The sequence below is a fragment of the Dermacentor variabilis genome, chromosome 2 (genome assembly GCF_050947875.1).
Source record: "Dermacentor variabilis isolate Ectoservices chromosome 2, ASM5094787v1, whole genome shotgun sequence".
NCBI classification, from domain to species: Eukaryota; Metazoa; Arthropoda; class Arachnida; order Ixodida; family Ixodidae; genus Dermacentor; species Dermacentor variabilis.
Genome location: NC_134569.1, coordinates 212,951,114 through 212,963,274, shown reverse-complemented (window position 1 = coordinate 212,963,274; position 12,161 = coordinate 212,951,114). Strand labels below are relative to the sequence as shown.

General features: G+C 42.0%; 2 protein-coding genes across 2 annotated transcripts in view; one reads left to right on the top strand and one right to left on the bottom strand.

The window, feature by feature from the left end:
* Positions 1 to 4,409: 4,409 nt before the first annotated feature.
* Positions 4,410 to 5,477, bottom strand: LOC142573089 (NFU1 iron-sulfur cluster scaffold homolog, mitochondrial-like). Its single transcript, XM_075682601.1, has one exon. The coding sequence runs from the start codon at positions 5,470 to 5,472 to the stop codon at positions 4,693 to 4,695; it is 780 nt and encodes a 259-aa protein (XP_075538716.1). The 5' UTR covers positions 5,473 to 5,477; the 3' UTR covers positions 4,410 to 4,692.
* Positions 5,478 to 5,687: 210 nt separating this feature from the next.
* Positions 5,688 to 12,161, top strand: part of LOC142573088 (mitochondrial intermediate peptidase) — a 67,662-nt gene continuing 61,188 nt past the window's right edge. The window contains exons 1-3 of the mRNA XM_075682600.1: positions 5,688 to 6,030; positions 6,518 to 6,691; positions 7,201 to 7,289. Coding sequence (XP_075538715.1) covers positions 5,863 to 6,030; positions 6,518 to 6,691; positions 7,201 to 7,289 — 431 coding nt within the window. The 5' untranslated portion in view covers positions 5,688 to 5,862. The remainder of the gene's footprint in view (positions 6,031 to 6,517; positions 6,692 to 7,200; positions 7,290 to 12,161) is intronic.

Here is a 12,161-nt window from a genome sequence, read left to right as displayed (position 1 = left end):
GACACCATGGCCTAAACATGATACCCTACTACGCACGTAGTAACATGTTTAAATTCAGCTTTTTTCCCCGCTCAATCGAAGACTGGAATTCATTACCTGGGTCCATTCGCTCATGCTCATCCCAAATTTTTGCAACCGCCATCCCAGATGCATAATCGTGCTCACCCATGCCTGGCAGCATTTGTATAACTTCTTGTGTATTTTTCTTTCATCAGTGCTCTTTTGTAAAAGTGTTCACTTGTGTTTACCGCTGTATACTCCAATGCATTTTCTGTGCCTTTTCTTAACCCACTCCTGCTATAGCGCAAATTGCGCTGCAGTATGTATAAATAAATAAATAAATAAATAAATAAATAAATAAATAAATTTGTATAGAAGTTACCTTGGGTTGTTACCTTGGATTGCCCCCTCCCCCCCCCCCCCCCGCCGCTAGAAAAAAATCTAGGGTACTTGCAGTCCTTTTGCATCGCGTGGTACTTGTCGAAAAGGAAGGGGCGGTTACGCACCAATTCTATGAACATTTCCGACGTCGCGACGCGTTCCAAGACTGCGATATAACGAGCGCGTCGGGCTTGGCCCCCATCTTTCGAATTGCTGAGACGCGCTCCGATTGGTCCGCGGTGAGGGAATCCGGCGGCAGCTGCCGCAAAAATCGGTCCAGGAGCTACGGCGCAGAAGGGGTTATTCCGGCGGAGCTGGCCTGCGTTTCGCGCCGCTCCAGACGCCGAATGTCTCAGTGTGAACGCGCCAATGGTGGGCTTCGTATAATTCCGGTGAAAAGTTCCTCCGTCACACCACGCATCAGTAGGCGAACTTTCGTCTCCTCGGGCATTTCCAGGTCGGCGTGGCGGAATAGACGGCTCATCTCCTCCGTGAAGATCGCGACGGTCTCATTACGCAGCTGCTCTCGGGTTTATAGTAGAGCTGAGCTGAGTGATAACATTTGTTAAACGGTGAAAGGCCCTGCCTCGAAAAAGATAAACAAGTGACAATACGCACAATTTGCATGGCGAGAATGAATCTGCCAGTAGGCATGGGTCGGCATACTCACTCATGAGTAGACTCCACTTACTTCACAGGCATCCAATAAAGTGTTAAAATGAGTGACGAAGGATGTGAGTAGACTTGCACATGAACAGGATCGAGTGATGGTCAGCATAAGTACAAAGAAAAGTCAGCAACGGTGATTTTGAGTGGACGTAATATGAATGTTGGTGAATGTTGGCAAGTGTAAGTGGATGCGAGTGTGTACCAGTGTGTGGGAGTGGACTGGAGTGTGGGCGTGAGTGGGTGCAGGTAAGTGTGAATGGAAAAGACTATGATCACGAGTGAGTTTTGATTAGCATGAGCAGGAACATGAGTGAGGACCGACAGCTGTGAGTGCACGTGAGTGCATACATAGCCTGCAAAGATATTTGAGTGAGTACGACTATCCACTTACTCTGCCGACCTAAGCCAGTAGGCACATGCTGCACTTGTGTATTCGCTATGGACATCCAATAATATTTTTAGAAAGCTAGGGAGGAAACTCACACAGTCGGGAGGCTTACTAATTGGTACCTGGCTTGTAGGTATACTGTAATGAAAGGTAGCTGACAAGGTGGGAAGCATTTATTGAGAGACTGACGCTTCATTTGCTGAAATCTTTTCCATTTTTGCAAAATAAAATTTCACCTATGGTAATACTACTTCAGAAATAACTGTTCAACTGGCTACCACTAAAACTGCTTCGAATGGGATGGGTATATTTATCCAAGGATGGGTATATTTATCCAAGCGTAAGTCCAAAACAGATTCTTTAAAAATGCATGTGTCAGCCAACTTGGTCAGTTTGCACAGAGTTTCACTTATTTCTATTCATTTCCCTCCTATGCAATATGCAAAGGAAATTTTTTTACCAAGGTGGCCCTTGCGCTTTTCTTGACGCCTTGAGCCCTTGACAAATGCTCTGGCAACACCTTTGTTCTGGTGCTGTAGATACCGAAGAGAAGCACCATGGTTTTGGTGTGAAGTGACATAGACTGATGGGAGGTGATGCATCCAACTCCTTCCTTGGGTTGCGGTCATGCAAAATGAGCAGTTGTGACTTCTCCCCAACTGCGCGCCCTCCGGTTCGCTCTGCATAAGCCCTGCTGGTGCCGCATGAAGTAAGAAGTCGCCATAAAGCATATCAGTTGTTTCTGTCCAATCTGTACATGAGATAAGCTTCAGTGTAACTACATCCACCTTTTAGGTAGATGTAGCATCTAATTTGTATGAGCTCGAAGATGTCACCTTATTCAAGGCGATGGACTGCCTGTTGATACACAACAGGCATTGTGTAGTGCTTCAACAGAACTACTGCAGTGTTTCTTTCTTTCATTATCGAAATTCCACATTCCACCTCCTTCAAGGCTTATTCCAAAGGATGTCTTGTGCCACCTCAGGTGCACTTACAGATAAAATATCACCTTTTGTGAATATAGTAAGCTTATGAAATGGACAGCACATATTGGGCTGTGAGAATTCCTTTCGTGGCCACTGTATGTGTGCTACGAAGTCATCTTTGCATGATATTAAAAGGACATGCTGTTAGCCATTCAGGACTAGTTCACCAGCAGTTATTCCTTAGGGGTATTTTGTATATATCATATTAATTAAGCACACACTGCTAACACTCACTATACCCCATATTTCAATGACGAATGTTTTTGATTATTAATAAATGATGTGAGATAAAATGAATTTTCACTGTCCAAACTTCATAGCAGTAGCAAACATCATAATTTGCACGATAATTGCCATTACAATTATTATGCATAAAATTTCCTAATTAACTTATTTTAATGGCTCAAAGAGGTGCGTTGCAATTGCCGGAATAGAGTAAACTAGTTCTATTCCAAGCATAACCTTCTGCTAGAAACTTTGCGCCAGCCACCAGTTTTGAGAAATGTGTCCTCAAAATGTGCAGCTGCGATGAAAAAATATTAGCACAAGTAACCAATGACCCAAGTGGAGAAATTGCGGCATGCGCCGCCCTTGTTCCCTAGCACACCAATAACAAGAACGCCAGGCATCCCCACCTTTAAACATGGATCGTGCTGACACACGTTACCGGCCTGCTTGTGAATATCAAGGCCGCAATTTTTCTGCTCCAGTCGTCGATCACTTCTGCTAATCATTTTCCACAGTAGCTGTACCATTAAATGCATTGCTGTCTAGGTTAACAGATTTCTGCACAGCGTCTTTCCAAAGTGTAGAAACTTATTAACAGGAACAGCAGTGCATTTTACTGCAAAGCTCTGAGCACGTTTCTCAAAATTGTTGCAAGGCCCGAAATTTTGGGTAAACGGTTACACTACAGCCGACTTCAATTCTGCAATTATACGACACCTCCCCTAAAAGCAATATATTACGATGTTAATCAGTGAAATCTTGATAATTATATAGAAATTATTGTACACACTGATTTTCACCTCTGCCATGAAGCTTTGTCAGAAAAAATTATTGTCTTGTCTCAAAATCTATTTTTGTTAATCTGAGACAGCTGTCATAGAAACGCGATGCGCACCAGTAATACATAAGGGGAAAAAGAAGTGGCTTTTGGTATGCCGCAACTGTTTCCTCATCAGTCCCAGTGGCATGCAGCTATGAATAAAAAAAAAACATAGATGACAGATGGCATTCTGCACACTAGCACAGGACCTATACACTGCACTGAGATCCTCTATGTTTCATGTTCCCTTATGTACTTTGCATCCATGAATGGTGCTAAGTAATGTGGCAGTGATTTGTTTGTTTACAATCAATATGCAACCAGCATAAGGTGACTGTGCACTCTGGCCACAAAGGTGCATACTGCATTTTGAGGGGCCAGCTTACAAGTAGTGTGCCTGCCACATGAGAGAGATGACACAGCAATGAAAATTTTCAACGCAGACCCCTACAGTGTATCGTAGCATTCCCATCACTTCTCAAGTCATAATGCACCAATATGGTAAGCAAGCACACTTTTTGGTCGTTGCAATTACCATCGCTAGTTACTGCTGCTGGTTGCATTAGATCTGGTTTGACATCAACTTTGCTTGATGTCGATGCCTTATCACTTTAATGTTGCACATATGATAATGCTTCCTCCCTTAGTTTTTGCAACATCTTGTCACGAATATATTTCCAAGACAAACCTTTCAGTACAGGTACCGAATGATGGCCTATTAGTTCTCCACTGTGTTGTCCTGTTGACTCACGTATTCCTCAGTGCTTGGAGTGAAAGGTTATTTTCATGCCATAATTTGTGTAAATTACAATGACGCTTTAACGCTTCTACTTTTACTGTGAAATACTAATCTTTTTATATATAGCCTCTCTACTTGTCAGCCCACTTCTCGTACACATTTTATAAACAGTAAAATTGTTCCCTTTTTCACACCTTCAGTTTCCTTTCATTTTATAAGATGCATAAATACATCTACAACATCACTATGCACAGCACATCCACACATATACAAGCACACTAGTAAACAGCACGTATGCAGGCACACAAGCTGGAGCGGAACATGAAAATGTCAGCCTGCAGTCCCCAATGCCAGTTTAACTAAACTTATACCAAAGAAACAATCCTCCATGGAACGCAGCCCATTGCACCATCAACAAAAAAAGACAACTTCGGAAATTGTGTGTCCTAGCTAAAGTCGCTCACAAACAACTGCAGCGCTACGGATCTACTCCCTTCCTCCGTATCGTATGCTCTAGCTTTTCAAATTCTTTGTTCGAGACTTTCTCCGCCTCATCCACGACTTGCTCGACGCTCTTCACCTCGGGAACATAGAACTGCAGCATATTTTGAATGCCCGCCTTGAGTGTAACCGAGGAACTCGGGCAGCCCGTGCAGGAACCTTGCAGCTTCAGCTTGACGACGCCGTCTTCGAAGCCCATGTAGAGGATGTCGCCGCCGTCCTCCTGCACCGTTGGCCTGATCCGCGTCTCGATCAGCTCCTTGATGGTCAGCACCGTCTCGCTGTCGCCTTCTTTCGGCTGTGTGTCGTCGGACACCTGGGTCGCGGCACTACCGTCGTCCAACACGGGCAGTCCGGTAGCGAAGAAGTCCATGATGGCCGCGAAGATGTGCGGCTTGATCACTTTCCACTCGGTTTCATCGTCCCCTTTCGTCACCGTGATGAAGTCCGGCCCCAGAAATACAGCTCTGACGCCTTCTACACGAAGCAGATGACGCGCCAGCGGAGAGTCCTTCGCGCTCGCGATGTTGGGAAAATCTCGAGTGCCCTGCTCGAGTACCTTCACATTGGGCAGGAACTTGAGGCAGTTCGGGTTTGGAGTGTCTTGGGTCTGGATGAACATGTGCGACACCCATGATGTCCTGAAGCCTCGACGGTTCCAAGCGTGCGACAACCGAGCGCTGCGATGCAACACGGAATCGTTACGCAACACACTCAGGCAACGATTGTGAACCAATGCGAAGATGCGGGCCGCCATTTTTAAAAAGATGTACACAATGCGGAGAGTAACGAAGACCGAGGCATTGACCGAGGGCAGCTACAACTTGAATGCAAAATACTTAAATAAACACAAATTTATTTTGTATAGTGCGTTTTAGTTCTTTAGAAAGTCTATATTGTTATGTTTATATTCACTTAAATTCTGGTGCGCATCAGAGTACTGACTGAACTTGTGTCATTTGTCCACACGAACAAACCAACATGGCGGCGCCCTGTGACTCTCTAATGCTTTCAGTGTCGATGTTAAAATAATCTTGCGTTTGCGAGAAAAAGCAACGAAATTTTAAATATACACCAATGAGAAGCGGATGATGATGACCTAACGTTATCACATGTAAACTTGCAGTTGGCTGACTCTAGCTAAACAATGTCTAGTGGAGGCATAATTTTTCCCGCAGTGAAACCAGCCTTCGTTCGCGTTGGTTTCTCGTCGAGAATCAAGCGATCTTTGACTACCTGGTCGCGTTTGGCTTCGCGTTTCAATAGCATTGGTAAAAGAAGACCTAACTTTCAATTCGGATTTGGCGAACGTTCGGTGAGTGTACTGCGTGTTGTCCTTGAAAACCCTCGGAGAGGCACTTGCTCGTTTCTTGCGGCGTGTTTTACAACCTTCGACCTGCTACTTGCGCTTTATTTGAACATAAAATTGAAAGCGTTACTTATGGTGTCATAGGTCACCCTGTAAAAAAAACACTAGGGCACTTCATATTTCCCCATTAATTATACTAGGTAATATATTTGCTATCGCTGTATCCGAAACAACAGAAAGCGCTTGAAGCGTAGAGGGTCGGTTTGTGACAAAGCCACGAAAAAAAAAAAAAAACGAGAATGAAGAACTGCATTAATAACGTGTAACGATCATGCAATCGTGCAAAAAACGCTGGTGCCTTTGAGGACCCAGGTCTGAATGCATTAACCCAATCATACCTAGACTGTTGATTCACTAGTTCGTTTGCCTTTATGAAATGCTTAACCAACTTCGGCCTTCGTCAGCCATTCTTCCTTCTGTTCATTATTCCCAGGGATTGTTCGGCCATCCAGTGCTGCAGGAGCCGTCAGGTTTCTATCTCTTGAAAGAGCAGGCTGTTAGCGATGCCGAGCAGTATGTCAGAGAAGCCACGGACCCCAATCGAAGGCGCAAAATGGTTCAGATCTTCGACGACTTGTCAGACGCCCTCTGCCGTGTGGCAGACATGGTTCGTTGTCACTCCTTATTTCAGTACCTTTGTTTATATTCTGCATCACAGAGCAGCGAAAGCTTAAAAGTCTCTGGGCTAACCATGAAAGCATGTTCTGGATGACGCTTACTTTTCTGTGCTTCTGGCTGCTGATGCACTTCTATTCTTTTATAGAAAGTATATTAATAAGTTGTTTGTAAACGTCAGCAAGTATATATATTACTCATCAAGATTAATTTTATGCGTGCAGTTTGTGACACTTCAGATTCGTATTTTTAATCTTATCAACATGTCAACGTATGTGTAAGCATAAGCAAGTGTGAGATCACAGTGTCAAATTTTTTTGGAGGATTTACGCAAGGTGTGCGAGTGTAGTGTCTTAATCAATAAAAAAAGAACATTAAGACATTTGCATTTGCCAGACAAACTGCTCATATTCAAGTAAGAGAAGTCTGGCACTTGTCTTGGGTTGTTGTTTCGTTACTTATTTGCAAGTATCATTTACTTATTTCTTGTATTTCTGCCAGGCTGAATTTGTCCGAATCGGTCATCCAGAAGGGAGATTTTCCTCAGCAGCGATGGATGCATCTGTTTCCATCAACAACCTTGTTGAGAAGTATGTCTACCTGCTTCAGCATGCCTGCTTTTATCTCTGAAGACACATTATGCTTGTGCACTGGCCAGCTAATTTGGCATTGTTCTTCTGTCATAATCAATTCTTTCTGTCATGCACATATTCAGGGGCCATTAAATCTTTTGTTGTTATAAGAAAAAAATTACTTTTAAGTAGACCTTAACAATACTTGTATGTGAGGTTAGAACAAGTAAATTAGTCTCGTGCTGGCTGTTAAGGCACTGTGAAATTTCTGGGCTTCCTATGGAAAACTGAAATTGATGTCTAGTGTGAAAAAATGCCTTTATTTATGCACATTTTCTCACTGCACATCTTTTTCACTTGGAAGGTGAACAGTCACACATGTTATGGCACTCTGTAAAACATTTCTCGTCGCAGATTGGATGATTTCTTCTTGTGCAGTTGAATAGATGCAGCCATGTGAATTTCTTCGAATGTTCAGCTTTGTTGTAAACACAATGTAGAGAGCATTGTTTTTCAGATAGTTACACAACAACATACTGTTGTTTGACAGCTATGCAAGATGTCATAACTCTGCTTTCTCTCACTTAAAGTGTCTTATTAGGATTTAGAACGCCAAAACTGGTGTGTAACAAAATTACAACAAATACTTTGGAAAGGTTAGTTTCTTCTATTGAAAAGTTAGCTTTGGTATATTGTGTGCATGTCCAGCTTCATTAAAATTCAACGTCCGTGGGAGAACTAGATATTGGGCAAAATATTGGGCTAGGCTGGTGCATTTGGATTGAAATACTGGAATTCAGCAGAAAAAAAAAATATTAACACAGAAAAGACACACAACACAGCTTGCCAAATTGTATCATGCCAAATGTTCATTTATCAATATAGCACCCATTGACGTTACCAAAAATTACTGCTGGGCTAATGGATGCCCGTGGTGTGTTATTCGTAATGCAGCAAACACAGCAATACTTGTTAAAAGATCAATAATAATTTTCATATTTTGTGAATCAATGCAAAGAGAAGATCCATGTCCTCAAATATATACAAAAAAAAAGAGAATAATCTTTTACAAAGGTAGACAAATAAAAAGGACTAGAATTATGGTAGGACTGATACTGTAATTGTGTAAATGTGCATAAAAGAAGCAAAACAAGTAAATCAAGGTCTGCATTCAGCTAGACGCCTGGTTAGCTCAGATAGTAGAGCGACTGCCCCAGAAAGGTGGTGGTCCCAGATTTGAGTCTTGAACCAGGACGGATTTTTCTTCAACTGTGAGGCTTTTCTTTCGAGGAACTCGTATTCATTTTCTTTGTAGCAATTAGCTACGTTTGGGTGGATGTCTCATTTTCCCTTAATTAATTACTTCTCTCCACTGTTCGAGTTTCCATAGAACTATTACGTCAAATGTATAGTACTATATTATTAAAAAAATATGCATTGTGTCATTTTCTGTGTGCCCTTACCTTCGTCCGTGTTCTTGGCACTATTCCCACTCGAAAGTAAACAACACTGAAGGACTGCAGAAGGAAAATACTGACACATATATTTGTTTAGCCTTCTTTCGTAACTGCTTTTCACCAGCCTACAAATGTTAAACGTTATCGCTTAGTGCAAGCTGCACCTGCCTGTATGAGAAGTTTCTGAAATGTAATTAATGGTTCTATCCGTTGTCTGTTGTCAGCGAACCTTGTGTAATCTGATTATATGCGCTATGTGAATTGTGTAGTATTTTCTGGAAAGCAGGCGGACATCAACGATTACGCTGAAACCTTCGACAAGTCACGTATAAAAGCTAACGCACTTCACCCACTGATCAGGTTTCAGCAATCGCTGACTGTGTTTACTGCTATCGTTGTGCTTCGAGTGTCACTTGTTTTGTGGGCACAGGTTCCCCCAATGAATATGCAGTTTCGTGATTCACAGTTTTGGTACTGTGTTCTTCACCGTCACTACAACGTGACAGTACCTAGGACTTTCAAGGGCCTTGACAACCACATCATCAAATTGCAGCACAATGCATAGGCATCCCTAGACGGACATAAAAGCAAGCGTCGCTTTAAGTTAAAGAGATAATTATTCTTAGTGTTGGACTAATTGCCATCATTGATAGGCTCAAAATGATGTGGACTGTCGAGATTGTCCCTCTTACCAACAACGTAGATTTTGTGGGCAAGAAAATGATGTAAACATAAAACACTATTAGTGCCATCACTGTGAAAATACATTACTAACTTCCGTGACATGGCATGCCCTGTTTATGATTTGTACGATGTCAAAGTCTGATAATGGATCTTTCAGAAAAACTCACAGATGCTGGCCCTTCACAATGTTCTGTCAGCTCTGTTTGTGGTAATGTAGCATACTCTTCTTGTATTCCTTTGATTTAAATTAAGATTGTAACTGCCAGCAGAACATGTCCTCAGATATTGCTGGTTCAGTCATACAGAACACCCTGTTTCATGCAGGTGATTTGTAGTGTGAGGGAATTGCGGGGCCTTTTCCATCACCATTTTTCCTTTTACAAATATCCATGCCACAGGGGCATAGTTAATACCATGAAGTGTCTCTTAATTGCAATATCTCTAAAGTTAGTGCTACAAGTTGTCGCTACACAATTTAAGAAGCAGTGAATGCAGCAAATTTGTTTGCAGTCGTAGTATAATAAAAAAAAAAGAAGCCAACTTCACGATTTTTTAGGCCCTGAACTCGTTTAGTGCAACAGCAGCATTCTTCCACAGTGACGACCACTATGTTATTTTCACTTGCCTGCATTTTACACAAATATTTGTGCTCACCCACTACAGGGGAAAGGGCAAGAAGCCAACAGTTTCAGGGTTCTTGGTTGAGGTAAGGGATGGGTGCTGTCATAGGATAATGTATTAGTTCTAGGTAAGACTTTTAAGAAGTGCAATATTTAATATAATCCTTCAATGATAATTTTGCCATGAGCAAAATGATGCCATGTCACATGCAAGATTTGAGTGAGAATGTTTCATTTTTTTCCTCTACATTCGCAGCGCCACTATAGCAAAACCTCATTAATGCGTAGGTGGCAGGGAATGTGGATCAGGTAGGCACTAAACCATGTACTAATTAACCGACAGTCACAGATGAGCGGCTATAGACTTACGGGCCAAAAAAAAAAGTCTTACTCATAACTCAAACACACTCATGCAGATAAGTTTTATTTGCGAGCAGGCAGCAAAAAATCTGATTTTCACATTGGAGCATGACATGGGGTTTGAATCCCTGTAGTGGCAGTTGGGGACAAATATTAATTTTTCTTTCCTATGTGGCGATGGTGAAGCTGGAAATGATGAGGCAGCTTGACTGACAAGAACACTTCGATGCGAGCAATGGTTGTCAGCATAATAGATTCGATGGATGGATGGATGGATGGATACACAAGGCAAACACAGTTTCAAGAATTTTGCTGCTGTTTCAGTGAAACATTTAACAGGTAAAAGTGTAAGAAATGCCACTAAAACATGAATAGTCGTATTTTATATAGAATAATTCTAGTTTAATTGAAAAATATGTTTCGTGTGTAGCTGTGTTATCTGTGAGAGTATGCATTCGATTACTGAATGCGTTGTGAGGAAGTACTGTGCTGAGGAAGCACCACAAGAGGCGATAGGCGGCAATAATTAATGCAATTTCCTGTGCCCATGCCACATGGACACAGCTCTTGTATCGTGTCATACATGTTGTGAGATTTCTAGAAGGCTTACTTAACAACCTAGCTTGACTGTTCAGTGCTTGTCTTTGGTATTGTTTAAGGCCATGTAATAATGCCAGACCATTTATCACATGTCATTCATGGGAGAGGATCTCGTATATAGGTGCACCTTTTCAGGCAGCCGAAATGTCTCGTCAGAATAAGCATGTAAAAAGAGCTCTACATTGTTCTTGTTGAATAATGTTGATAATAGCATTCTCGTTAAACAACTGATCACATTAAACTTATGTGCCACAATTTGCACATACTGAAAGATATGAAATGCTATTTTTTTTCACAGTCCATTTAAAATTGTAAACCTTTGCAAATAGATTTGTCTGAAAATCTTTTGGGTTTGCATGTTTTAAATATTATTGTTAAAGGAGCAATAGGAGAAGTCAGCTTTGGAAGTTTCTGTAATGTTGTGGGGGTAATATGGTTGTGTTTAATGCTTTTCAAACATAGTCTACCAACATGTACTCCTTTCTCCTGCGAGGACGGAATTTCTGCCCACAGTTTATGTAAATAAATAAATTAAGCAGAAAAAAAAAGAAAGCTGCAATTGCTATTTTTCGTTCCCAGTTAATTCATTTATATTTGCTATGCTGTAAAGAGAGCCACGGAAAGTATGTGTGGATTGAGTCCCTGAGTGACTGACGTTTGAGCTCCCTGATATGAGAGAATGCTTAGAAATGGGAGCAGTCTCATGGATGCATACGTCACCTGTGCTTGCGCACGTGTTCTTTAGCCCCAATAACATCTGCTGATCAAGCCATCTTTTCTAGACAGTACGTGACTTAGGGCAGTATATAAAGAAGTGTCAGAGTCTGTACATGGCATACTAGTATGAAATGGACTGCCTGACTAGTGTCCCATACTGCTAAATGTCCTTGTAAAGAGAAACTTTCTTTGTGAATACAGACTGATTTTGATGCTGTGGACGTTGGACTCTCAAGAGCAGCATATGTGCAGAAGGGGGAGGCTGTTAGAGGGGTGACATGGAGACCTGAAGGGAGGGTATGTGCAGAGCGTGGTGCCACTTGATTGGTTGTAGCAGCGATGACATATTCTTGTCGCGATAGATGTGCACCTGCACTCGGTTGCAGCAGAAGAGATGTGCCGCAGTGGCAGGTATTGCACCGGTGCTCTGTGTTGGTGTGCTGTGCAACACT